At 46.7% G+C, this 26,770-nt stretch overlaps 2 protein-coding genes across 8 annotated transcripts in view; one reads left to right on the forward strand and one right to left on the reverse strand.

Moving 5' to 3' along the window:
- LOC138441270 (enoyl-CoA hydratase domain-containing protein 2, mitochondrial) lies at positions 1–26,624 on the reverse strand. Of its 7 annotated transcripts, none has more exons than XM_069592018.1 (11): positions 26,582–26,624; positions 25,653–25,914; positions 13,888–13,955; positions 13,730–13,817; positions 10,744–10,830; positions 9,841–9,933; positions 8,145–8,201; positions 7,749–7,936; positions 2,938–2,988; positions 1,475–1,522; positions 1–640 (listed from the first exon to the last, which is right to left on the reverse strand). In XM_069592018.1, exons 2-11 carry the CDS (start codon positions 25,783–25,785, stop codon positions 563–565), a joined length of 891 nt encoding a protein of 296 aa, XP_069448119.1. In that variant the 5' UTR covers positions 25,786–25,914; positions 26,582–26,624; the 3' UTR covers positions 1–562. The 7 variants fall into 7 exon arrangements, with proteins under 7 accessions (XP_069448119.1, XP_069448109.1, XP_069448089.1 ...); XM_069592008.1 differs by lacking the exon at positions 26,582–26,624 and adding an exon at positions 26,245–26,428; XM_069591988.1 differs by lacking the exon at positions 26,582–26,624 and adding an exon at positions 26,245–26,331 and having other exon boundaries at positions 8,145–8,204.
- SCP2 (sterol carrier protein 2) overlaps positions 1–26,770 on the forward strand; it is a 981,293-nt gene that overhangs the window by 784,678 nt on the left and 169,845 nt on the right. The gene's annotated exons all lie outside the window — the stretch shown is intronic.

Raw genomic sequence — 26,770 nt, forward strand, 5'->3', positions numbered from 1 at the left:
TTTATGGAATATCAGGTATTTTATTTATTATTTTTTAACCCTCAAAACAGGTTCATTATAGTTGAGGAGGCTGAGGCAAACAGTGAGTAACTGGCAGAGAGCTGAGTCTATTCAACCACAACCAAGGTTTCCTTATTATCTCTGTTGTACTGAGGGAGAAACAGGGCCGTTGTGGGGTGGTTCTTACAGCCTCTTGCCATCTCTGGTGAGCACCTAATAACCGAGACACAGAGGTCAGGCCTGAGTGCCAGTGCTATAAAGGCCCAGAGGAGTCTGTTTTATCCTTAGTTTATCGCTCTATTAGGGAGAGACAGGTATGCTCCAAAGCAAACCCGACTCCAGTGATGAGCTCGCCTGGGTGAGGAGTAATGAAGGGAGCAGTAGCTGGCATCGTCAGCACCCTGGTACCAGGCACCGTGCCTGTCATTTCCTGTCCGTCGTTGTCCTTGTGAGGCAGCTGGAACCCAGAGAGGTGAAATGATGAGGGCAGAGGCGCTGCACTTCTTCCTTCTGGATCCTGCCTGTAAGGTGTGCATCTCCCTTGCTTCAGGTTAAATGGAGGTCACTCGCCAACAAATCTGGGGAGGCGCTTTTCCCTGAAAGCAGCCATGCCTTCCAGCCGATCCCGGGTTGGGATGTTCTGAAACAACATACAGAGTATCAGTTTGCAGGGACAGGTCCATAAACCAGTAAAGACTTACTCAAGGTTGTTCAGCCCATGGCTAGGCCAGAATCTAAGTCTTTCACTGTCTTTGGACTCCGGTGTTGGGTCATGCAAACCTGTGGGCCTTGGTGGCTCCTTGGTCTCCTCACACCAGCCTGATTTTGCGCACAGTGTATGTCCCTCTGAGAGCTCACAGTCTCATTCAGCAGTCTGAAATGAGGCTACTCAGTAGAAAAGACTAGGCTTTGTGGTAAGAGCTCTGGCTTTGAATCCTGGTATGCAGTTGGTTTACATCAGGTTCTACAAGTTCCCAAACCCCCGTTTAGGAGGATTTTTTGTTACTTGTTAGCCTGGAGATTAATGTTTTTGACTCACTAAGGAGTAAGAGGCTAAGTGGGTCAGCCACAGTTTATTGTCCCACCATCGAGCATACACAACCTATAGGCAATAATCAAGGCCTTGGCATCCTCCAGCCTGGGCTCTAGGCTGGTACAGACTGGCCTGCACCAGTAGCCACTGATACAGAGAACTCAGAAGCTGCTATTCTCCTGTCTGGTTCCTCTGTGATTCTCTGGGCAGCAAAGTAGGGCAGGGTACAGCACCATTAGATGGCTGAGGAAACAGTCCCAGAGAGTGCTCTGTGGCTCCCCTGGGATCAGTGCAGGCTGACTGAGGAGAGGAGTACCCCAAAGACCGACTGTGTGGGTTGGGAGGAACCTGTTCAACTGGTCATGTACTAATAGTACCCAAGGACCCCACTCTGGCCTGGCCTCTGCTTACAAGCATGCAGGACTGGCAGCAGACACGTACCTGGGCATAGCATATCCCTTCAATGGCCATCCCTGATGCAATGTCCACCTGCAAGAAAGAAGTGGTGCCTGGATCAGCCTTGCCCACCTCCGTGTGCCCTGGGCGCCAGCTCTCCCTGCTCTCTACACCACTTCCTGCTGTTTCCTGGATTCTTCCAGCAAACAATTACCCAGGCTTACTGTATGCCAGCCCATATGGAGAGAGATGGTGTGATAAGGAATCCCCTACTGGAGAGGGAACACCATTCATTCCAGAGGTGAAGCAGTGCTAGGATGAATGGGGGCTGTGAGAACAATAGGGACGGTTACAGACAGCCTTAGAGATGAGGAGGGAGTGTGTGAGCTGTGCTTGCACAGCCATTGTCCCCTCCTTCCCGACCTGGCTGCCTCACCATGCCTCCTGTCACCCCCGTTAATGAACTCTGCTGGCTTTCCATTGCCCTCAGAACTAAGGCCTGCGTGACTTGGCCCCTGGCAGCTTCCAGTCTCTACTGTCCACTGCTTGCTATTACTCACTTAAAGGCACTATTGTAAGAGAAGTACTGTTCATAGCAGCAGTTATTTTCCCTACTACACAGCTGAGAAACCTGAGGCATAGAAAGGTGGAGTGACTTGTATAAAGACACAACAGTGTGTGGAAAAACAGGTCTTGGAACCCAGATGGTCCAGCACCAGGGCCCATGCCCCTAACCTCATTGCTGTGCTGACACACTCATCCCTTCCTCCTGTTCAGTTGAGTTGCTTATTTATACACCTCCGTGTTTTCTCTCACACTTTGCAGTTTTTCTGCAATTCTTATCCAGCCTAAACCCAGTTCTAGAAAACAATCTCCAGTGCAGCACTGTCCAGCCCTGTACACAGTAGCCCTATGGATGGTGCAGCTCTACCCTCTCCAGGCTGTCTGCGTGGTGCTCTTGACTTTTTATTAGTGATTGGTGTCAGTCCCTCTCCCCACCTTACGGGCAGTGACTGTATTTGATTCATTCCGGTGTCCCAGTTCAGATCCAGGTTTAGTGTGTAATGAATGAATAAGCTGATGTGTAGGATGAGTTAGCTGCAGCCAAGTCAGCATGCCTGAGCCCCGTCTGTGAGGCCGCATTACTGACCACCAGCATAATCCTGAGAACATGGACTGATAGCCATGCAGACCTGGGTTCTTGTAACTCATTTGCTCTGTGACCCTGGGTAAGTCATTTACCCTTTCTGGACTTCAGTTACCTTCTCTCTCCAAGGGAGAGAAATGAGGATGAAATATAATTTGGAGTATCACCTGGCCAAACTTCATTTTGTAGAGGGGTAAAACTAAGGCACAAAGAGAGAGGTTCAGGCTCCAAGTCTATTAGAAGAGTCCGATTCCGGAGTTCTTTCCAGCTGTGCTGTCCATCTGTGTGCCCTGAGAGCACTGCCTCCCAGCCACCCCACTGACCTTAGCAGATGCTAAGTTCCGACCCAGAACCCTCTCACCTCTATTCCTCGGTCAATGGCTACTTTGCTCAGCCGCACAGCAATGGGGGCCTAGGGAAAAGCAAACGCTTGGTTGAGAAGGGGATCAGTCAGTGCTCACAGTTAGGCACATAAGCTCCATGATGGGGGAGGAGGTCTGGGTAGAAATCCAGCTATTCTAGTGACAGTATTTACTTTTGTTAGTGTTATACCTACTAATTAGCTAATGTTCCTTTTCAATAATGAAGCCTAACTGATTGATCCCTAACCCTCGTAGTCCTGACCATCTGGAATTCTTGTCATTTAATGCATCCCTCCGGCATGTACAACATACTCCGTCGTACACATGCTTTCCCACCCACAGACTTGTCTGATGGTCACAGGCTGCCCCCCGTCCCTTCAGGGTGGGTTTAATCGAGGCTCAGGTGCTGAAGCAGTTGGCCATGTTCATCCAGTCAGTGGCGAAGCTTGGATCTGATTCCCAGTCAGCTTTCCCACTGCTGCTCCTGTCCTCCACCCCTCTCATCTCAGCAAACGCAAGCCTCCACCGCAAGCACGTTTTCCCCAGGAGGGTGGAAAAGGTCAGCAGTAGGAACTTGGACTTCGGAATCTGACAGGCCTGGATCGAAATCCTGAGGGGCATTTTGTAGGGGCCACTTGGAAGCAAGAGCACCAAAGTGACCATCTTTGCCTCACTGATCTTGCTTCTAGTTATTTTGTGCCACTGAAGGTCTGGCCCTCCATTCCCCACCGCACTTCCAGGCAAGGAGTGCATTTGCCTCCTATTTTGTTCATATTATATTATTTGAAGGTTTTGTAAGACTTTTATCAGGAAAGAACAATTTAAAAAGTCTGTTAGCATGGAAACTATAAATGAAAAAACTAGCTACATAGGGGTAAAAGAACTTCAGACTGGGAAAAATACCACAGATTCAAGCAAAAATCAAGATCTGGGGGAATATATTTGTGATATTATGACAGAAGCATTTCCTTTACAAAAAGCTTTTATATATATAAAAGAAGTATATATATATACTTTTTAGCATTCACACAGTATGGAAAGCTAGTTCACAAAAAAGAAAAAAAGACACAAGGTGTGCTCGGTTTTACTTTTAAAGAAACATAAATCAGAACAGTTAGGTGCTCCTTTTCACCTCACATTTGGAAACTGTAAAAGATTGGTAATGCCCATTATTGTTAGTATTTGCACACATAATTGAATGGAGAATAAACTGGTACAGTGCTTCAGGAGGACAATTTGACAAGAGCTGGCAAAGTAGATAGATGCCCATGCTCTTTCATGTTGTAACTCTGTGTAGGCATCTGCCCTATAGATGCACTTCCAAGAGGACACTAAGATGTGCAAAGTTAATCACTCCAGCTATTTTTCGGGAGCATAAAGATGTCAGTAATGTGAATGTTCCTCACGAGAGTACTGGGTAAATGATGGCACATACATACCTTGAATGAAAAAGTGTGCAGTTTAAATGAATGAGGTTGATAAGTCTGTGCTGAAATGAGCAACTCTCCAACATATTAGGTAAGAAAAGAAAGCTGCATAGTGCTGTGTATATTATTCACTTTGTGTAGAAGGTGTTGGTATGATGTGTCTTTGGGGAGAAAGGTCATGAGAATGAAGAACTTCACTTTTTGATTTATACTTTTCCATACTGATTGAATTCTTTTCTGTGCATAGCTTATGTTTTTAAATGTCAGGTAGAACTGGACTAGCCTTTAAAGGTGTGTTGCTTGTCCCCTAAATTGTCCTAAATGAATTTAGAATTAGATGTTTGAGTATATGTGCATATTTTACATGAGCAATGAATATTTCTGAAAGAGTAGGCAAACTGTGGTCATCTCTGGGGAAACTGACTGGGGAACTGAGGAATGTTTTGGTGACCCAGAACATTTGTCTTTTTGCCAGTGACTGAAGTGTTTTAGGATGTGGGACTTTTCACTTTGAACCTGGACAGAGCCTGGATAACAGGATCACCCTACTTTTGATTTTTACTTAATGTCCTTCTTAGTCTTCTATCCTATTTGATTTGTTTGTCATGAATATAGCTACTGATTTCTCACTGGAGAAAATTAAAAACTATATCGCCATGTTGTCTCTGTGTTGAAAACACACATATTTATGTTTCTGAGTGTGTGTGTGTACATATATGTAGTTGACCCTTGAACAACCCAGAGCTTGGGCGAACCAACTGTCCATGCAGTAAAAAATCTGCACAGAACGTAACAGCCAACCTGCCCTGTAAAGAGTTCTACATCCACAAATCCAGCCAACCTTGGATCGCTTAGTGCTGTGGTATGTATTTAGTGGGAAAAAAAATCCATGTATAAGAGGATGAGATGGCTGGATGGCATTACCGACTCGATGGACATGAGTCTGAGTGAACTCCGGGAGTTGGTGATGGACAGGGAGGCCTGGCGTGCTGCGATTCATGGGGTCGCAAAGAGTCGGACACGATTGAGTGACTGAATTGAACTGAACTGAAGTGAACCTTCACAGTTCCAACGTGTGTTCTTCAATGGAACACTCTGTGAAGAAGGTCAGTTAGAAATATGATGCATCATTTTATGTTATTTGGAAATGCGAACAGTGAGTCACAGTTGCCACAGGATATTCCATTACTTTGATATTCAAATGGAAAAGGTATTCAAATCCATATTCAAAGGGTAAAATATATTTACTGTTTAAAGGGAAAATCTGAGTGTTAATTTGTGGACCTTGTGTTTATTGATAGGCTCTTTGGGGCTGTAATCTCTGGAGCAATTTGACTGGCCCAGTTTTGGTAATTTGTCCACTACAGGGCAGCTGTCTACAACAGCATCTCTTGCACTCAGCCCATAGGGAATCTTCATATTTGGCACTCAGTAACTCACCTGGAAGTTAAACAGGTTGCATCAGAATGTCCCAGGATTTGCATTAATGATTCTAATACTAGTTTTTGGTAGGCTGTTGTTTTGGTATGGAAAGCTACTTTTAAATACTGAAATACTAGTAATTAGTAAAATACCATTATTTCAATATATTGAAAAATCAGAAGCCTGAATCATCTTGAGACTAAGCTCAAAGACCCAGTTTTTTATTTTATGCAAAAAGACAAACCTTAGAGTCCACAAATAGACCCCTCAATCTGTGTAAGTGTAATCAGCTACTACCCTGAGTCACTCAGAGTCTTGTTATCAGTTCAGACTTTCTAACCAGGTAATAAGAGAAACACGACAGCATTAAAATGAACAGCATCAGACTCTCCATTTACGTGTGATGAAACTATAAACAAGAAATGAAGACAAAACAAATGCTTTTAAACCAAACTTACCATCAGTTTTTTATAGTCTTTGCCCTCAAGTAACTAAGCAAGTAAGTAAAGATCTCAAAGTTATAAAAAGAGGCAGGATATTTGAGGGAGATTTTCCCCCCCCCTAAATAAGATAACTCTTTTTTTACTTTTCATGAATAATTCAAATATTGTGTTAATATTAAAATGATAGAGTATGGTTAACAATATTATATTACTTTTGTAACATGTCTTTAATTTTTTGTATTTGAAATCCATTAAATATTTAGTTTGTTCTTTAAAAGTTTTCTACATGGTCTCCACTCCTTAAAATACTAGCTATCATATGTATTTCTGTATTATGCAGAATGGATGCCAAAATAGTGTTGTCTTTGTGGTATTATTGCAGTCACTTTCTTTGACTTTGATGAGCAGTCACTTAACCTTGTTGGGTCTGTTATAGCACAGACGCAACAGGCATAATCACCTCAACTGGACTGTTCTAACACTGGGACACCATTAAAGTACCCAGGACTGCTTGTGTCTGATTGCCGCTGAAGGATGAGGGCGCACCATATGGGCTCAGTGAGTATTACGGCTTAACAGAACCTGGCTGCATTTCAGCTGCTTGCCTGTCTTGTGGAAACTTGGGACCTCCCTCTGGCTCTCTTAGAGAAATGAGAAGCCAGTGGAGCCTCTCGGGTACTTGGAGGTTACATGTAGGCAGGGCCTAACCCACTCCCTGGCATCTATACTTCTGGGGAGACTATGCTAATAGGCTATTTGAGGATTAAAAAAGAGTACGGGCCTTAACACATGTCCTGCGTCATGCATTTCAGGTGCTTTTCCACCACGTGTATGGTCGAAAGATGGGCTGGTAGTTCTTTACCTGCTTTAAAGAATCTGGCATTTTCAATTTTGGAACACAGTCATGCTTTACTGTCCAGTACAATAGCCAACAGCTAAATGTGTCTATTAGCATTAAAATATGGGAAGTGTAGTTGAGAAATTCAAATTTTAATTTAAGTAATGTGGCTACTGGGGCTTCCCAGGTAGCTCAAGGGTAAAAAACTGCTTGGCAAGCAGGAGCCTCGGGTTCAGTCCCTGGGTTGGGAAGATCCCCTGAAGAAGGAAATGGTATTCTTGCCTGTAAAATACCATGGACAGAGGAGTCTGGTGGGCTACAGTCTGTGGGGTCGCACAGTCGGACATAGAGACAAAAACACGTGGCTAGTGACTGCCTTAGTGGATGGCACAGATAGAGATCATTTGCATCATCTCAGGAAATTCAGTTTTACAGGCTGTTCTGAGAGTTTTCAAGCTTAATTGATCCCAGCTCCTCAGAACTCAATTTTGATCTTAAGTTAAAATCTGGTTTAGTATTATTTACTAGATGGCTGAATGGAAGCAAAACTGCCAAAGACGGTTAATTTTATAAATCTGGGAAAATGGACCTTGTGTGGTTGCATGAGACACCCTTGTCTTTTGGCCTCCCCACCTGTGATCCCCAGTGGCAGGCCCGCCCGTGCTGAGCGGCAGTCGTACCTGGGGCAGGATCTCCTGGGCCAGTGCTCGTGCCCGGTGGTAGGCAGCATTGCCCTCCTCGTTCTGGGCCACAGCGTGGTTCACCAGCCCCAGAGCCTGGGCCTGCGCCCCACTCAGTCGGCGGCCTGTGAAGATGAGCTCCTTCGCCAGGGCCACCCCCAGGCATCGAGGCAGCCTCTGAGTCCCTCCTGCCAGGATGGAGTAGGGATGGTGAATCCTCATGGAATGTGGGGGCCCAGGGGAGGCCCTGGCTGGGAGTCAGCCAAGACCTCTCAGAGGACAAGATTGGGTTAGGCTGGCGGGGGAGAGCCCAGGACATAGGGCAAAAGAGGGAAGTAGGGAATTGTGCTGGATAGAGTGAACAGGTAGAGGATGGATGGTGTGTGTTGAGATTACCTGCTCCTGGGAGGAGCCCTCGGGTGGTCTCGATCAGTCCCATGACAGCCGAAGAAGCTGCTTAGACAAAACAGAGTGAAGCCCCCACCCTGTCTTCCAGCTCCAACCCCAGAGGAGAGGAGACGCTGTCTGCGGGCTCTGCTTACCCCTCCAACAGATCACTTCCCTCATGGTGTGGCCACAGCCAGACTCCTCTAGTAGCTGCCTTTGGAAGAGCCCTAGCCTGGAAGTCAGGAGTCCCAATACTCACCCTATCTCCACAACTCACTGAGCAACTCTCTTAGCCTTTCTGAGCCTTGTGGATGGGGAAAATAAAAGTGATAACATCTCTTTTACCTGCGTTATAGAGTTGCCAAGGATCAAGGGAGGTCATGGAGCTTAGCACAAGGAAGGGTTCCTGGATGATACCCACTACCTATTTGTAACTTAATGGATTCTCAGTCTCATGTTAACTCAGGTCTGGCCTAGAGTGTCAGTGACTCCTGCTTCCACCAGTTTTTCCTCCCAGCTTTTTGTCAGCCTGAAATTTTCCTGTATTCTGATCCACATCCTTTTTTCTGAGTTGCATTTCCTGTGAGAAGCCCTCCTTGAGTGTCCCACCCCACAGGCTTCTCCTGAATTCCCTCAACACAGTCCCTCCGAACCATGCAGTATGGGAGGGAGGGGTTTACATTCACCCTCCTATCCATCAAACCCTGCAAGTTAGCTCCCCTAAACACAGGCAGGTAGAACCAGAGTTGGTGCTATGACCTGACCTGGTATTTTGATGGCTTCTCTGCTATGTATCACGTGGATATAAAGTCCCTCTATGCCTGGGGCTACATGTTAAAAAAAAAGTTCTTGGTGGCAGGAGAAGTAGGAGCACCGTGATAACACTCAGATCTTCTCTAAAGTGAGCAAGTGTTAGTCGCTCAGTTGTATTCGACTCTTAACCACCCCATGAACTTTAGCCCTCCAGGCTTCTCTGTCTGTGGGATTCTCCAAGCAAGAATACTGGAGTGGATTGCCATTTCCTTCTCCAGAGGATCTTCCTGACCCAGGGATCAAACTCAGGTCTCCTGCATTGCAAGCAGATTCTTTACTGTTTGAGCTACAGGGAAGTCTCAGATCTTCTTTGATTGGCTCTAAAGAGGGCACACCTAACCACCAAGTCAGCAAGGTTAAAAGCAATTAATTATCTTCATCCTCCCTGCCCTCCACATTTTGAAGTTCAATTTCTCCGAGCTACTGATGCAAACCTCTGTGGATTCTGATAGAGCTACTGTAGGGCACTGCTCCTGCCCAGTCATGCTGTGATGAACTGGGCATGTAACAGACTGCCCTCATGGCTCACCTTTGTTCACAGCATGATCGATACAGCCGGCTTGGACAGAACTGGAAGACTGAGTAGATACCTTTGTCCCCAACCTTCGCTCTCTACGTTCTTTCTAGTTGTGTCAGCAGTTGGCCCAGGGTTGGTACAAACAGTCCTGAGCTGAGGGCAGCTGACTCTGAGAAGGGGCGAGTCCTGTAGCAGTCAGGGGCTGGGCGGTGGGTGGGAACCACTACTGCCTGAATTCCTTGGCTCCCACTTTGCCTTTAGTTGTGGGGTTTGTTGGAAAGCTGAGAGCAGTGGCCGACTGCAGAACCCCCAGAATTAGCTGGTTTCATTCACTCTTCCCTCCCACCCTTCCACACCTCTCCCCGTACCCAGTACCTGCCACTCGGAGGTCACAGGCCAGGGCAAGTTCCAGGCCTCCACCCAAGGCAAACCCATCCATAGCTGCAATGGTGGGTGCAGGGAACGCTGCTGTGGAGACAAAGGAGGGCTCAGCCTGCGAGGCCCTGGTAGGACCAGGACAGTGTCTCAGGGTGGGAGACGGTCTAGCTGGTTCTGATAGACGGCTCCATTGGTCCCAAGTTTGGGGAGCTTACCTGGTACCTCAGCCAGGTTATCTTAGCAGTTAGTTTTCCCACTGGGGAAAGTTGTGGGATCAGCTGGGGAATGGGAATGGGGAGGTGAATGGGCAGGGTGATGCCTGGTCAGGCCCACCCTCCTGTGGGCCTCCCTGGGACCTGCCTTCTTGCTTTCCCTTCTCATTGTGTGTGTTGGGAACAGAATTGAATCTGACAGGGGGAAGGCAGACGGGCAAACAGGTGATGACGACCCAGGGTGATCAGTGAACTGAGAAAGGAAGCTTGGATGATGGGCCAGGGATGGCTTCCTTGAGGAGGAGGCACTGGTGGTCTTAAAGAATGCATAAACAGTTCAGATGGTCTAGGAGGGATATTCCAGAAAAAGGAACAAGCATTTATCAAAGCCTGCAAGTATGCTTGCTGGAAGTTGACTCTGGAATGGCCAGGCTTGTACCCTGAGGGCACAGGGGCTGGGGGTCAGAACCAGCAGGGCACTAATGCTGGGGAGCCAGTGCCCTTTGGATCCTCGTGACACCCTCCTCCTTGTAGAATTCCTTATCCCTGCCCCCTCTCCCTGGGAGAATCCTCTCTCCACAGAGCTCACAACAGAAACCATTCTGTCTTTAGAGTATGGTAGATTGGGTGAGGCTGGGATCAGCAGGACCCCTGAATGCCCTCCTCCTCCCCACTCCAGAACCCTCACCAATCTCAGTCATCAGGCCTCGGAGCTGCTGGACAAAGAGCCCCACTTCTGCCTCACTCATCTGCTCCCGCTCCTTCAGGTCTGCACCTGCAGATGCAAGGGGGACAGCCCTTGGGAAATGACCTGGCACTGAATCCCAGGCTGTCAAAGGATCCAGCAATGGAAACCTGAAGAGAAGCAGCCAGAGAGGAAAGAGAAACACCAGGAAAACTCGGTCAGGGGAGCCAGGGAGGGAGGAGGAGTTCAAAAAAGGATAGATGCAAAACCAAAAAGATAAATTGGATTCATCACAATTAAAAACTAATGCATCAGAAGCCACTATCAAGAGAGCACAGACAACCCATGAATGGAAGGAAATACTGGCAAATCACACATCTGGTAAGGAACTGATATCTAGGCTATGTAAAGATTTCCTACAACCAAAAACACAGAGGACTTCCCTGGGGGTCCAGTGGTTTAAAACTCCATGCTTCCACTGCAGGGGGCACGGTTTGATCCCTGTTTGGGGAACTAAGATCATGCAAGTTGTGTAAAGTGGCCAAAAACAAACAAACAAAGGACCTAAGTAGACATTTCTCCAAGGAAAATAAGCCAGTGGGATTTCCCACCAGGTCCAGTAGCTAAGATTGGGCTTCTAATGCAGGTGGCCCAAGTTTGATCCCTAGTTGGGGAACTAGAGCTCTCATGCCTGAACTAAAAGGTCGGGCATGTCACAATGAAGATTGAAGATCCTGTGTCCCTCAACTAAGACCCAGTGCAGCCAAATAAATATTTAAAAAAAGAAGATAAGGCAGTAAGCACTGAAAAGTGTTTTCATCATCACTGGGGAAATGCAAATAAAAACCACAATAGGATACTGCTTTTTACCCATTTAGACGGTGATTATAAACAACAAACAAAAAAGTGTTGACATTGGAGTGGAGAACTCTGATGTACTGCTGGTAGGAATGTCAAATGATACAGCTGCCATGAAAAATATTTTTGTGCCTCCTCCAAAAGTTCAAAGTAGGATTGCTATGTGTTCCAGCCACTTTACTCCTAAGTATATACCCCAAAGAATTGAAAGCAAGGACTTAAAACAGATAGGTGCACACCAGTGTTCATAGCAGTGTTAATCACAATAGCCAAAATGTGGGAACCACCCAAGTCTGTCAACAGATGGATTAAAAAAATGTGGAATATATATGTGAAAAGGAATATTATTCACTTTTAAAAAGGATAGAAATTCTGCAATATGCTGCAACATGGATGAACATGAAGTACATGATGCTAAATGAAATAAGCTAGCCATAAAAGGGCAAATGTATGATTCTACTTGTAAGAAATAGAGTAGACAAATTCGTAAAGATAGAAAGTAGAATGGAGGTTACTGGGTGTTAGGGAAATGCGGAGGAATTGCTTAATGAGTGTATAGTTTATTGAGATGATGAAAGTTTTCTGGAAATGGATAGTGGTGATTGTTGAATAATCTTGTGAATGCACTTAATGTCAGTGAATTTTACACTTAAAAGTGATTAAAATGTAAATTTTGTGATTAAATGTAAATTTTGTATAATGTATAAAATGTGACAACTCACAAAACATTAAATAGTAATATAAAAATTTATTATTTTTCCTGTTTTATTGAGAAATAATTGGCATACATCAGGTATAATTATTTTTTAAAAGAAGGGCTTGGTGGAAGAGGCTGAAGGTCAAGGAAGATGAGGAGTGGGTGCAGGGGACAGTGGCATGGGGGCGGGCAGGGTCCTTGGTGAGAGTAGTGCCACTGGAGGGTCACTGAAGGCCAGATAGCCGGAGCCTGAGGCAGTAGTAAGAGGTGAACATACTGTCTGCAAGTGCTAGATTATGGGAAAGTCAGTTGGGAGAGCCCTCGGGAGTCTGACTAGTCCTAACCCCTCAGTGACAGATCAGGAAACTGAGGCCCAGAGAGAGACAGGGACTAGCCCAGAATTCCAGAGCAAATTAGGGGCAGATTCAGACCTCCTGCACGCCCCCTACTTTCCTGTCGTTCGCTGTGGGGGTGAGGAGCGGGGCTACCAGTCACGAAGTGACTGTGATGGAAGACGTCAGACCATGGGGGAGCCAAAGGAAGAGGCCGGAGTCGGAGGAGGGTCTTGATCAGGGCAGTGGGGTCAGGCAGACTGGTCCGCATACTTCCCTTGCCACCTCCCTCCGCAGGCTGTTCACCGGGATCCTGACCATTGAGGCCTGGGGACTGAGCCACATGCCCTTGAAACTGCCTAAGAATCACTCGCTTCCCAGCCTCGCCTTCCGTCTCCCCAGTGCCCCCTCCACAGCCAGCCCAGAGTCAGTTCTTAGCTCAACTCTCATTCGCTTGCTTCTTGTGGGCCTGGGATGCGGCATTTCTCGTTTCAGAAAGGAAGTCCATGGTGCTTGCCCTGTTGTGAGGACCAAATGGTGCAGAGACGTGGAAGAGCCTCATTGACAGGGACTGAAAGCTTGTGGGTGGGCAAAGGGGCAGTAAGCCAGTCCTATCTTGGCCACAGACCTGGTGAGTGTCGTTGGACTCCATTTTCTCATTTCCTCAATGAAGGGTCAGAACGGAAAGAACAGGGATTTGGGAGTCAGAGAGGTCAAGTTCTAACTGAATTCTCACTAGCTGTGTTGCTCTAAGCAAGGAATTTCACCTCTGAGTTCACATCTTTAAAATGGGAATGGGTCCTGTGCTGTGTGCTAAGTCGCTTCAGTCATGTCCGACTCTTGGCAACCTTATAGACTGTAGCTCACCAGGCTCCTCTGTCTATGGGGATTCTCCAGGCAAGAATACTGGAGTGGGTTGCCATTTCCTCCTACAGGGAATCTTCCCATCCCAGGGATCAAACCAGTGTCTCCTGTGTCCACAAGTGGGTTCTTCACCAGTAGTGCCACCTGGGAAGGCTGAGTCCTATGCTAAAACAACCTAAATATTCCCTAAATGCAGGCTGGTGGGAGCCCTGGGTTGGAGGCAAGGAAGGAAACCCACCTGCACAGAACACACCCTTCACTCCACTCCTGAAGATCAGGACACGCACTTGCCGGTCCTCCCGAAGCTGGGCCAGAGCTTCCAGCAGCTGCAGAGGAGACCCGATCAGATACCTCCCAGCTCAGCCCCAGCCCACCCTGGTGCCCGCCCTTACTCACCTGACTGACGAAGACGTTCCCCAGGGCATTGCGGGCACTCGGTCTGTTCATCAGAATCTCAGCAATTCCTGCAGGGGACAGGGCAGTGTCGGGTGAGCCAGCTGCCCTGCTCACTCCTGGGCTGGGGCCTGGGATCTGGGCAGCCTCTACCCTTGATGAGCAGTGTGACCTGGGGCAAGTCACACACACTCAGGCCTCAGTTTTCCCAACCATAAAATCGGGAGAATAACCCTTGCCCTTTCTGCCTCACAGAAGTGGAAGGGCTTGAGGACCTCGGAGCACCATGGGGAGAGGGACGAGAATGACTGCCCCAGTGGTTCCTGCCTGCTTCTGCCATTGTGAGACACACACACACACCTACACACCCCTTCTTCAATTTCACATGTCTCTTTCCATGTGATTCTTTTCTCTACAGCCAGACTTCTTCCTCTCGAGCTGAATGAGTTATAACACCACCACCCAGAAATCTGGTGTGCCCTGTCTCATTCACTGCTCCCACCTCCCCCTAAAAGAAACAAGTCTCCTGACTTTTTATGGTGATCACTTCCTTGCATTTCTTTACAATTTTATCACACAGATGGTCATCTCTAGACCATGTAGTTTCAGTTCAGTTAAGTTCAGTTGCTCAGTTGTGTCCGACTCTTTGCGACCCCATGGATTGCAGCACACCAGGCCTCCCTGTCCATCACCAACTCCCAGAGTCCACTCAGACTCACGTCCATCGAGTCACTGATGCCATCCAGCCATCTCATCCTCTATCGTCCCCTTCTCCTCCTGCCCCCAATCCCTCCCAGCATCAGTCTTTTCCAATGAGTCAACTCTTCACATGAGGTGGCCAAAGTACTGGAGATTCAGCTTTAACATCATTCCTTACAAAGAAATCCCTGGGCTGATCTTCAGAATGGACTGGTTGGATCTCATTGCAGTCCAAGGACTCTCAAGATTCTTCTCCAACACCACAGTTCAAAAGCCTCAATTGTTCGGCGCTCAGCCTTCTTCACAGTCCAACTCTCACATCCGTACATGACCACAGGAAACACCATGGCCTTGACTAGACAGACCTTAGTTGGCAAAGTAACAACTCTGCTTTTGAATATGCTATCTAGGTTGGTCATAACTTTTCTTCCAAGGAGCAAGCGTCTTTTAATTTCATGGCTGCAGTCACCATCTGCAGTGATTTTGGAGCCCCCCAAAATAAAGTAAACTTGCTAATTAATTAAAAAAAGAAAACTCTTAAAAGCTTGTTAAAGTCCTTAGGTTCTGCCTCTAGCCCTGTCTTTTGCTCAGAGACATTTATTAAAGAAACTGGGGCGGGACTTCCCTGGTGGTCCATTGGCCAAGACTCCCTTAATGCAGGAAGCCTGGGTTCAATCCCTGGTCAGGGAACTAGATCCCACATGCTGCAACTAAGATTCCAAATACTGCCACTAAGACTGGCACAGCCAAAAAGAAATAAGAACCTGGGGCATTGACCTGTAAGTTTTCCTGCAGCATGGAATTAACTGATTGCACACTCATGGGGCAGGTGAGCAGATGCCTCTGTGATAAGAATTTAACAACTAATCCCGAGGCTTGAGCACATTCACATTCTCTCCTCTTTGGCAAGAGAATATCCTTTGCCCTACTCGGGATATTCTTTCATGAGAACCAGTGAAACTTCTTGAAAGGCTTTTCCGTATTCAGTTAGTAATTTTCTTGCCTTCCATTCTCTTAAGTCTTCTCCAGTCCAGCTCCCATCCCATCACTCGGCAGAAACCATTCTCACCTAAGTGAGACCAGTGTAACCAGTGTAATCACATCACTAACCAAGGGACATATTTCCATCCTGCTCCCAGGCTCAGCAACAATGAACTCTCCTGACCAAACACCTGCTCCTCCTTGAACATTTTCTGCTGTGGCCTTTTTGGTTTTTTTTTTAGTACACAGTTTTGTTTTTTTTTTTTTTCAGAACAATTTTAGGTTCAGAGCAAAATGGAGTAGAAAGTGCTTCCCTGATGGCTCAGAGGGTAAAGAATACGCTTGCAATGCAGAAGACCCGGGTTCAGTCCCGGGGTTTGGAAGATCCCCTGAAAAAGGAAGTGGCAACCCACTCCAGTATTCTTGCCTGGAGATTTCAATGGACAGAGGAGCCTGGCAGGCTACAGTCCATGGGATTGAAAAGAGTCGGGCATGCCTGAGAAAGTGTGGAAGTTCCCATAAATCCTTTGTCCAATGCACATGCATAGCCTCCCACCAGAGTGGGACATTTGTTACCAAAGATTAACTTCCATGCCTATGTCATTACCACACAGCTTTTATGTTTACCTTAGGGTTCACTCTCGGTGTTGCATATGCTATGGGTTTTGACAAACATATAACAACATGTACCTGCCTGTGGCTCCACATTTTCCTGGCCTTCCTACCTCTCAGATGATGCCCTGCACTTCTTTTCTAGGTTTTCTTCTACCCAATTTAAAATATCTCAATTCATTTATTCAACATATACCTGTAATAAATAAGTCTTGGGTATATAATGTACATCATGGTGACTAGAGTTAACAATATTTGTAAGTTGCTAAAACTGTACATCTTAGACGTTCCCCTCACTCACACAAAAATGTGTAAGTGTGTGGTGATGGATCTTAACTACATTTACTGTGGGGATTATTTCATAATGTATACAAATACTGAACTGTTATGTACATGTGAAACAAATGAGACAAAGCAAAGGCTAACAGAGTTTTGCCAAGAGAACACACTGGTCATAACAAGCACCCTCTTCCAACAACACAAGAGAAGACTCTACAAATGGACATCAGCAGATGGTCAATACTGAAATCAGATTGATTAATATTCTTTGCAGCCAGATGGAGAAGCTCTATACAGCCAGCAAAAACAAGACCAGGAGCTGACTGTGGCTCAGATTATGAACTTATTGCAAAATTCAGACTTAAGTTGAAGGAAGTAGGGAAAACCACTAGACCATTCAGGTATGACGTAAATCAAATCCCTTACCATTATACAGTGGAAGTGACAATTAGATTCTAGAACTGGAGGAGTTCAGAGGAACGGGAGAGCCCCGTGAGGCATGACAGGAGAGTCAGGAGGGCTGCGCTTGCTTGTCTGCCCCTTCTCCTTCTTCCCGCTTCCCACGTGCTCGCCTCCTGTACACTCAGGACTGCCCTGCACCAGCCTGCTTTCCTCTGAGCTCCAAGCCTGAATATATCCTGCTGCTCACTTGACATCTAGACCAACATGTCAAAAAATGATCAGTCTTTCTTCTGCTCCTTTGGTGAGTGAATGACATATCAACTCAGAGGTCTCTTCTGTTGCCTCCATTCTTCTGAGAGTAAACTTGAAGTTTACTCAGTGTCCGAGGCAGACAGTTCAACCTCTTGGATCTCAGACCTTTCAGCTCACACCCTGCCCTCCTGCAGCCACTAAGCTGGCGGGCTCTTCCTTCTATTACATGAATGCCCCAACTGGCCCACTGTCCTCAGTTTTGCCTCCCCTTCCCCTTCCACATTCATTCCCGCATTTGGGTCAAAGTCATCTTTCTAACCCAAATCTGACCATATTCTTCTTGCTTCCCTTTTCATCAGAATTCAGTCTAAATCCTTTTACCACCCAAAAGATTCCCTACAGTCTGGCCTTTGTACATCACTCTGACCTCATGTGCCGAATCAGGGCCAAGTGTGGGGGAACAGGGACCGACCCTGGGCAGAGGCTCAAATACTCTTATGCCTTCTCGGCTGTTTCCCCTCCTGTAAAATGTCAGGATGGATTAGAGGAGTGTGTTCATCAATCCTTTGGTCTTCAAAGGCCTCTTCTTCTTTTCTCTCAGTGTACCTAGTTTTGTGGAACAAGCAGAATTTATTATGATGATGTTCTCAGTGTAAGTTGATCTGAGATACGCGGAAGGGCCAGTGAAAGTTCTGGTGCTCTCAAGGGCAAGGCTTTACAGCCACAGTTAAAGAACTGTGGTCTAGGACAGAGAACTGTAATATGCAGTCTAGGTGGCTTCGTCAGCCTCCCTGGAAACCTTCATAGAACTCTTTGAGCCCCTCAGGCCTGGAGGTCCCACTGAGGAACTCAGATGTCCCAAAGGTCCTCCTCTCCAGAAAAGAAAAAGTTGCAACCTGGGGAAGGGAAACTGGTGGATACAGAGAAACCACATCAGAAGGGTTGAGGAGAACAGTCTAGGTCCAAGGCCACTGTGGCAGATAGACTTTAGAGGGGCCCCGGTGTTCATATCCTGAATAATCCCCTTCCCTTGAATGTGGGCAGAACCCGTGAATTGCTTCTAACCAAGAGAACACAGGAAAGGTCATAAAAGATCACTTCTAAGATTAGGTCCAATTATATGACAGGAATAATGAGATGTCACTTCTGTGATTAGTTTATAATGTATAAAGAGCCTGTATTGGACTTCCCTGGTGGTCCACTGGTAAAGAATCTGCCTGCCAGTGCAGAGGACGTGGGTTCATTTCCTGACCCAGGAAGATTCCATACACCGCAGGGCAATTAAGCTAATTCACCACAGCTAGTGCCCAGACCCTTAAACCTGCGAGCCACAGCTGTTGAAGCCTGCGTGTGCTGGAGCCCAAGCTCCGCGACAAGAAGCCAACGCAGTGAGAAGCCTGCACACGGCAATTAGAGCGCAGCCCCCGCTCGTGCAGCTAGAGGAATCCTGCGTGCAGGAAGAACCAGCGCAGCCACAACGAGATGAAACTTGAAAAGCCCGTGTTACTAGCACATGCTAGTGGGCCCATGGATATGGTCCTGTGGCAGGGTCCTGTGGGCAGCCTCTGGGAGCTCAGAGTGGACCCTGGCCAACAGGAAGAAAACAGGACTTCAGCACTGCAACAGGATATGAATTCTGTCAGTAGCCTGAGGAACCTGGAAGCAGATCCATCCCCAGTTGAGCCTATGATGAGGGACCATAGCCCCTGCCAACTCCGGGACTGCAGCCTGATAAAACCCTGAAGCAGAGAACCCAGCAAAATTGTGCCTGGACTTCTGACCTATGGAAACTATGAGATAATAAATGTATGCTATTTTAAGCAACAGTCTGTGGTAATTTGTTATGTGGCAGTAGAAAACAAATATAATCATGATATCCTGGGGTTGACAGGAACTTTCCTCTCTCCTCTTCACTTTCCTGTTCTGCCTTTCCTTTTTCTCGGGCTAACTCTCTCCCATATTTCATGTCTAGCTCTCTCTTGCAGAACGCAAATATGGTGCTTGGCTGAAGTCACAGCTCAGTCACATACCAGCTCCATGGCCTTGGACAAGTTACTTTATCCTTCTGACCTTCACTTTCCTGATCTATAAATAGAAATACTAAAAAGGTTGTAATGAAGATTAAAAGAGATAATGTCCATAAGTGTATAACCAGAGTTTGTGGGCACTTTGAGCAAGGAAAATGCACAGAAGCTGGTGAAAGTCTAGGACCCAATATGATGTGTGAGATCTAAGCTGGAGACCTAAGGGGCCAGACAGGGTGTCTTTGGCTTTCATTCATTCACCTGACAATGTTCAGCTCTTACTACCACATGCCAGGCCCTGGAGAAACAGAGGACTCAGATATGGCCCCTGACTTCTTAGTTGATACCCTATTCTGGGAACATTGTCCTTGCTGGACCCCAGTAATGATGATGGGTTTGCATTGCGCCCTCTCTACTCTTATCAGACTCCCGTGATGGTTTGATCTGCTTAGCAGAAGACCTAGAGTCACATCTATCTTGGTCTGGATCACACAGTGATGTGGGTGGGAGTCGATAGAAACCACTGGAAGGTCGTGTGGGTATGTGTGTTCAGTTGCTCAGTCGTGTCTGACTCTTTGTAATCCCTATGGACTGTAGCCTGCAAGGCTCCTCTGTCCATGGGATTCTCAAGGCAAGAACACTGGAGTGGCACTGCCATTCCCTTCTCCAGGGGGATCTTCCTGATCCAGGGATCAAACCCAAGTCTCCTGTGTCTCCTGCACTGGCAGATTCTTTTACTACTGAGCTGTATGGGAAGCCTTCATAATCCCTTGGTATATAGAGGGGGAAACTGAGGCTCAGAAAAGAAGAGAATGTGCCAAAGTTACTAGGTGGACCCAGCTAGCAATCCTCACTCTCAGAGTTAACAAGTGATGAAGAAGACAAGTCCAGAAAGAAGGAATGTAAAAGGACAAGGGTGGGGGCTGCTGCTGCTGCTGCTAAGTCACTTCAGTCGTGTCTGACTCTATGCGACCCTATGGACAGCAGCCCACCAGGCCCCTCTGTCCACAGGATTCTCTATAATACTGGAGTGGGTTGAAGAGGGTATAATTCCTAAGTGGTTTACAAAGGTAGAGAGGGAGGAGAAGACCCAAGTCAGGGGCATAGTTAGAAGGAAACACTTAAGTGGGGTGGCTTAAAAGAGGTTGGCTTCAACATGGTTGAAGAGGTAGGTAACATGGTCAGGTTGTGGGGGAGAACCCTGAATATTCAGCTGAGGAGCTGGAGTAAAGCCATAAGGGTGAGGAGTGGTTAATGGGCTAATCTCATTTTCGAAGACAACAGGCACAATGTGACAGTGCTCTGATGCTATCACAGCAAGTGGAAGGCAGGACTGGTGACTTTTGGGAGGATGGTGGGATGGTTCTTCTGTGTGTGGGTCTCCTCCTCATGCCTCCTCCACTGCCTCTTGGTTTCCTTATCTCCTTCCCTCTAGGACAGTCTATATGCCCTCTGGCAGGGGCAGAAGCTTAATCTCCTGATGCTTATACTTTTGTTCAGTGGCTCAGTCATTTCTGACTCTGTGACTCCACTGACTGCAGCACACCTGTCCTTCATCATCTAGAGTTTGCTCAAACTCATGTCCATTGAGTTGATCATGCCATCCAACCATCTTATCCTCTGTCTCCCCTTCTCCTCCATCTTTCCCAGCATCAGGATCTTTTCCAATGAGTCAGCTCTTTGCATCAGGTGGCCGAAGTATTGGAGCTTCAGGTTCAGCATCAGTCCTTCCAATGAATATTCCAGGTTGATTTCCTTTAGGATTGACTGGTTTGATCTCCTTGCTGTCCAAGGGACTCTCAAGAGCCTTCTCCAGCACCACAGTTCAAAAGCATCAATTCTTTGGCACTCAGATTTCTTCAAGGGCTTCCCTGGTAGTTCAGAGGCTTCCCTGGTGGTTCAGATGGTAAAGAATTTGCCTGCAATGAGGGAGACCTGGGTTTGATCCATGGGTTGGGAAGATCCCCTGGAGGAGGGCATGGCAACCTACTCCAATATTCTTGCCTGGAGAATCCCCATGGACAGAAGACCCTGGTGGGCTACAGTCCATGGGGTTGAAAAGAGTCAGACACATACAGCACAGCAGAGCTGGTGGTTCAGACAGTAAAGAATCTACCTGCAATGAAGGAGAACTTGGGATCCATCCTTGGGCTGGGAAGATCCAATGGCAAAGGAAATGGCAACCCACTCCAGTTATCTTGCCTGGAGAACTCCATGGACAGAGGAGCCTGGTGGGCTACAGACCTTGGAGTCACAAAGAGTCAGACATGACGGAGTGACTAACACATTGCTGTATATTGTCACATATCCAATTCTCATATCCATACGTGACTACTGGAAAAACCATAGCTTTGATTATGCGGACCTTTCTCAGCAAAGTGATGTCTCTGCTTTTTAATATGCTGTCTAGGTTGGTCATAGCTTTTCTTCCAAGGAGTAAGCATCTTTTAATTTCATGGTTGCAGTCACCATCTGAGCTGATTTTGGAGCCCAAGAAAATAAAGTCTGACACTGTTTCCACTGTTTCCCCATCTATTTCCCATGAAGTGATGGGACCAGATGCCATGATCTCAGTTTTTTGAGTGTTGAGTTTTAAGCCAGGTTTTTCACCCTCCTCTTTCACTTTCATCAAGAGGCTCTTTAGTTCCTCTTCACTTTCTGCCATAAGAGTGGTATCATCTGCACATCTGAGGTTATTGATACTTCTCCTGGCAATCTTGATTCCAGCTTATGCTTCATCCAGCCCAGCATTTCACATCTGTACTCTGCATATAAGTTAAATAAACAAGGTGACAATATACAGCCTTGATATACTGCTTTCCCAATTTGGAACTAGTCCAGCTCCATGTCCAGTTCTAACTGTTGCTTCTTGACCTGCATATAGATTTTTCAGGAGGCAGGTCAGATGGTCTGGTATTCCCACCTCTTTAAGAATTTTCCACAGTTTGTTGTGATCCACACAGTCAATAAAGCAGAAGTAGATGTTTTCCTGTAACTCTCTTGCTTTTTCGATGATCCACTGGATATTGGCAATTTGATCTCTGGTTCCTCTCCCTTTTCTAAATCCAGCTCAAATATCTGGAAGTTCTCAGTTTACATACTGTTGAAGCCTGGCTTGGAGAATTTTGAGCATTACTTTGCTTGCATGTGAAATGAGTGCAATTGTGTGGTAGTTTGAACATTCGTTGGTATTGCCCTTCTTTGGGATTGGAATGAAAGCTGTCCCTTTCCAGTCCTGTGGCCACTGCTGAGTCTGCCAAATTTGCTGGCATCTCAATGCAGCACTTTAACAACATCATCCTTTAGGATTTGAAATAGGTCGGCTAGAATTCCATCACCTCCACTAGCTTTGTTCGTAGTAATGCTTCCTAAAAAGCCCACTTGACTTCACGTTCCAGGATATCTGGCTCTAGGTGAGTGATCACAGCATCGTGATCATTAAGACGTACAGTTCTGTGTATTCTTGCCGCCTCTCCTTAATATCTTCTGCTTCTGTTAGGTCCTTTACCATTTCTGTCCTTTATTGCGCCCATCTTTGCATGAAATGTTCCCTTGGTATCTCCAATTTTCTTGAAGAGATCTCTAGTTTTTCCTATTCTATTATTTTCCTCTATTTCTTTGGATTGTTAACTTAAGAAGGCTTTCTTATCTCTCCTTACTGTTCTCTGGAACTCTGCATCCAGGTGGGTGTGTCTTTCCTTTTCTCCTTTGCCTTTTGCTTCTCTTCTTTTCTCAGCTACTTGTAAGGCCTCCTCAGACAACCATTTTACCTTTTTGTATTTTTCTTGGGGATGGTTTTGATCACCACCTCCTGTACTGTGTTACAAACCTGCATCCACAGTTCTTCAGGCACTCTGCCTATCATATCTAATCCCTTGAATCTATTTCTTACTTCCACTGTATAATCATAAGGGATTTGATTTAGGTTATACCTGAATGGCCTAGTGGTATTCCCTACTTTCTTCAATTTAATTTTAAATTTTGCAATAAGGAGTTCATGATCTGATTCAAGGTCAGCTCCCGTCTTTTTTTTTTTTTTTTTCACTGACTGTATAGAGCTTCTTCATCTTTGGTTGCAAACAATATAATCAGTCTAATTTCTATATTGGCCATCTGGTGATGTCCATGTGAAGAGTCAGCTCTTATGTTGTTGGAATAGGGTGTTTGCTATGATCAGTGCATTCTCTTGGCAAAACTCTGTTAGCCTTTGTGCTGCTTCATTTTGTACTCCAAGGTCAAACCTGCCTGTTACTCCAGGTATCTTTTGACTTCCTACTTTAGTCCCCTACGAGGAAAAGGACATCTTTTTTTGGTGTTAGTTCTAGAAGGTCATGTAGGTCTTCATAGAACTGTTCAGCTTCTTCGGTATTAGTGGTTGGGTCACAGGCTTGGATTACTGTGATACTTGTTATTTCTGGATAAAAAATTCTCCTATCTACAAGTGAGCCATGATAATTTTTCAACTAATGTACAAGTCTATGTTCTTAGTCTCTAATTACTAGAAGAATAGTGATGTCCATTAATAGTTGAGAACACAGGTTTTAAAATCAGACCTGGTTCATGTTGCTTAAACTCTCTGTTCCTCGGTTTATTGATCTGTAAAGTTGGGAGAATAGTTATAGCTATTTCAAGGCAAACACTGTTGCGCGTTTGGCAGTGAACAAAGCATGAGAGCAACTGGGGTATTCTCTAACCCTAGCCATCCCACATGGCCAGAGAATTCTCACCAAGTGAGGTAGTTGGACGCCAGAAGCCTCTTCATGTCCATCAAAAGTGAGGGATGTATGTAGGGAACGGTATGCAATATCACAAAGCAAGGAACAGTTCTTCAACAGCTCTTCAACTTAGTATCAAGCAAGAAAAGTAAGAAATATGAGATGCCTAGAACAATACAATCTGTGTAAACTAAAACTTGGACACAGTGCTACTTTAAACGTGGGGAAGGTTAGAGGGGTTGGTCCGGGGGGAAAGTAAAGACAAGAGGAACTTGCCCAGCTGGTGACACAACAGCAGACGGGAATGCCACTGAATGCAAAGTCCAATCACTGCCCTTCACCCTCCTTCACAAATAACACTACCCCCAAGCAGAAACAAAACAAAATACAACACGACCAAGAAAACCCAACACAAGGCTCAATCAAGGTGTTCCTGACAGTGACTGCCATGAGCTTTCCCTGGAGTCAGCAGGACTCCACACAGCAGCTGCAGGGCGATTGCACAGGAGGGCGCCAAGCACTCCTCCGGGCCTCTCCTCTCTCCCTTCCCCTCTTTCCTTCCACCCCTCCCCGCTCTTCAGCTCCTCCTCTCCAGGAGGCGGGACACCCTAAGCCAGATTGGAATTGGCTGGGCTGTCCCAGCCCACTGGAACCTTGCCAGGACGCTCAGCCTGGGAGGAAAATCAGGCATTTTAAAACTGTAGTGGGGGTGGGCTTGCTGGTAGTGAGTTCTACCCTTGAACGAGTCCCTTCTCTTTCCTCACAGCCCCAGGCCACTAAATCTGGGGCTGAGGAGACCAATATTGACGCAGAATCCCTTCACAATTACAGTGGGGGTGGCAGGTAAGGTGGTCACCTACCAAAGGATTTAGGCCAGGGAAGGCTCTACTCGGATGCAGGAACTTTGGGGTCCAATCCTCAAACGCACTGAGCAACCTGCCTCCCCATTACTGGTTTTGCGGTAGGAGATAGACGGGCCCCTGGGCCAGACAGCTGATGTTTATCAGTGGAGTAAAACTGAAGCTTCTCACCCAGACCCGCCAAGGACAAAGCTAGTGTCAGTAAATGAGCTTTGCTGGAATACAGAGGTAAGATGATCACCCCTGAGGTCAAGAAAAATGTCCTTGTCTACACATGTGCAGGAAGGCTTTTTAGGGATCAAAAAGGGTGGGGTTGCCGACCCTTAGTAAGCATGGACACACCCTCATAAATTTCTGCAGTGGGATCCATCTTAGCAAAAAGTTGCCCAGGCATGTTGGGGAGGTCCTAGGACCAGTCAGGTGTGAAGAAACAAGATAATTTGCCATATATAAACACCCAAAGGCTGTCCTTTATAAGTGGTTTAACTCACCTCTTTACTGGCCTCCTCCTCGTTAGAGAGGCCACTGATAGCCTTTCTCTGGGTGTGTATTTCTGCCTAGCTTTTCTGACTTAAATATAACTGCTTCTCTGTTGCTCTCCCATATGTTGTGCTGTGTCTGTAATAGTAAGATTTGTACCTGTTTTTACAGTCTTTGCCTCCTTGAAACATTCTTGTTTTCAAATGTCTGCTTCCCTGCTGGTGGTCTAGCAGCTAGGATTCCTGGTTTTCATCCAGGCTACCCAGGTTCAGTTTCTGGGTGGGAACCTAAGTTCTCTCAGGACCACTCACTGGTTTCTCTCTCTCAGATCAGTTTCAATCTGCCTCCCTATAGTGGGAGTGCTGGCCATGGGTCCGTACAGTTCAACAGCACCAGGCATGCCAGGCCTGCCTCTCAGCAAGCCGGAGCTCACCCCAGCCACCTTCTGGGCTCTGGGCACTTACCCTGGTCTGGACCCGCCAGAGCGCACACCTGGATCTCCCGGTCGGCAGCCCCGGCGTTGGAGGAGCAGCCGCGGGTCTCAAGCGGCCTCCAGGGGCGCGGAAAGCGCAGGGTGCTGGTCAGGACGCGCAGCATGGGGGCCCACTTTGGGAACGGGCCACTCGGCCCTCCACCACCGCCTCCCGCTGAAAGCTCGCTGCTCTGCTCCAGGCCTTTACAAACTGCTCCTCCTATGGGCCGAGAGCCCTGCGCAGCTCCCTGAGCCTGTAGGAAACCGGAAGACGTGGGTAAGGAGAAAGCCCGGCTCTGCTGTGTGCTTTAGCACAAGGCTGCCAATCTCCTAAGTGCCAAAATTTTCATCTGTAAAGCACGGGTGATGAAAGTGACAAGTGCCAAAGATAAAGAAAGCTGAAAGCTAAAGTAGTGAGAACAGATTTTACTCAGTAATACGCTGTTGCAAAAGAGAAATGTCCAGCATGAACTCAACATAGTTTCTAACAGCTCAAGGACACAGCCCTAGGATGACTCTAGCCCCTTTGAAGTGCCTGCCTGAGAAAACTCAAGACTGCCGAAGGGTCTTGTTCCAGACAATACCTGAAGGTAAGGCTCCTATCTCCCAGTCTCTGAGGGAGCCTAAGCTTGCAGAAGGGACAGCAAAACCAGAATAGTCCCATGTGAACTAACCCCGCTCGGCGTATTTTTTAAGTTTTCACTTCCCTGACTGTCCACAGTCCTGGCTCACCCACTTCCTTATTCCTTCATTCTCTGTGTAAAATCTGTTCTCACTGCTTTAAGGGAGGCTGAAGTCCAGCAGAGAAGAGGGCTCAGAGGACCCTGGCTAGAGTCTGGTGATAGAATCTTTTTTTTTTTTTTTTTTAAATTGGAGGCTAATTACTTTACAATATTGTGGTGGTTTTTGCCATATACTCACATGAATCAGCCATGGGTGAAAATGTGTTCCTCATCCTGAATGCCCCTCCCTCCTCCCTCCCACCCTATCTCTCAGGGTGCACCAGCCCTGAGCACCCTGTCTCAGGCATCGGGCCTGGACTGGCGAGCTATTTCCATATGATAATACACATGTTTCAATGCTATTCTCTCAAATCATCCCACCCTCGCC

The sequence above is a fragment of the Ovis canadensis genome, chromosome 1, assembly GCF_042477335.2.
Source record: "Ovis canadensis isolate MfBH-ARS-UI-01 breed Bighorn chromosome 1, ARS-UI_OviCan_v2, whole genome shotgun sequence".
NCBI classification, from domain to species: Eukaryota; Metazoa; Chordata; class Mammalia; order Artiodactyla; family Bovidae; genus Ovis; species Ovis canadensis.

Bases quoted from the DNA above. Each gene is read 5' to 3' on its own strand.
- LOC138441270 (XM_069591988.1), bottom strand. From the start codon at position 25,785: ATGCTGCGCGTCCTGACCAGCACCCTGCGCTTTCCGCGCCCCTGGAGG. The intron at 13,818-13,887 runs GTGAGTAAGGGC...TCTCCTCTGCAG, and splicing joins GGAACGTCTTCGTCAGTCAG to CTGCTGGAAGCTCTGGCCCA. The intron at 10,831-13,729 runs GTGGGTTTCCTT...TTGCATCTGCAG, and splicing joins GAAGGGTGTGTTCTGTGCAG to GTGCAGACCTGAAGGAGCGG.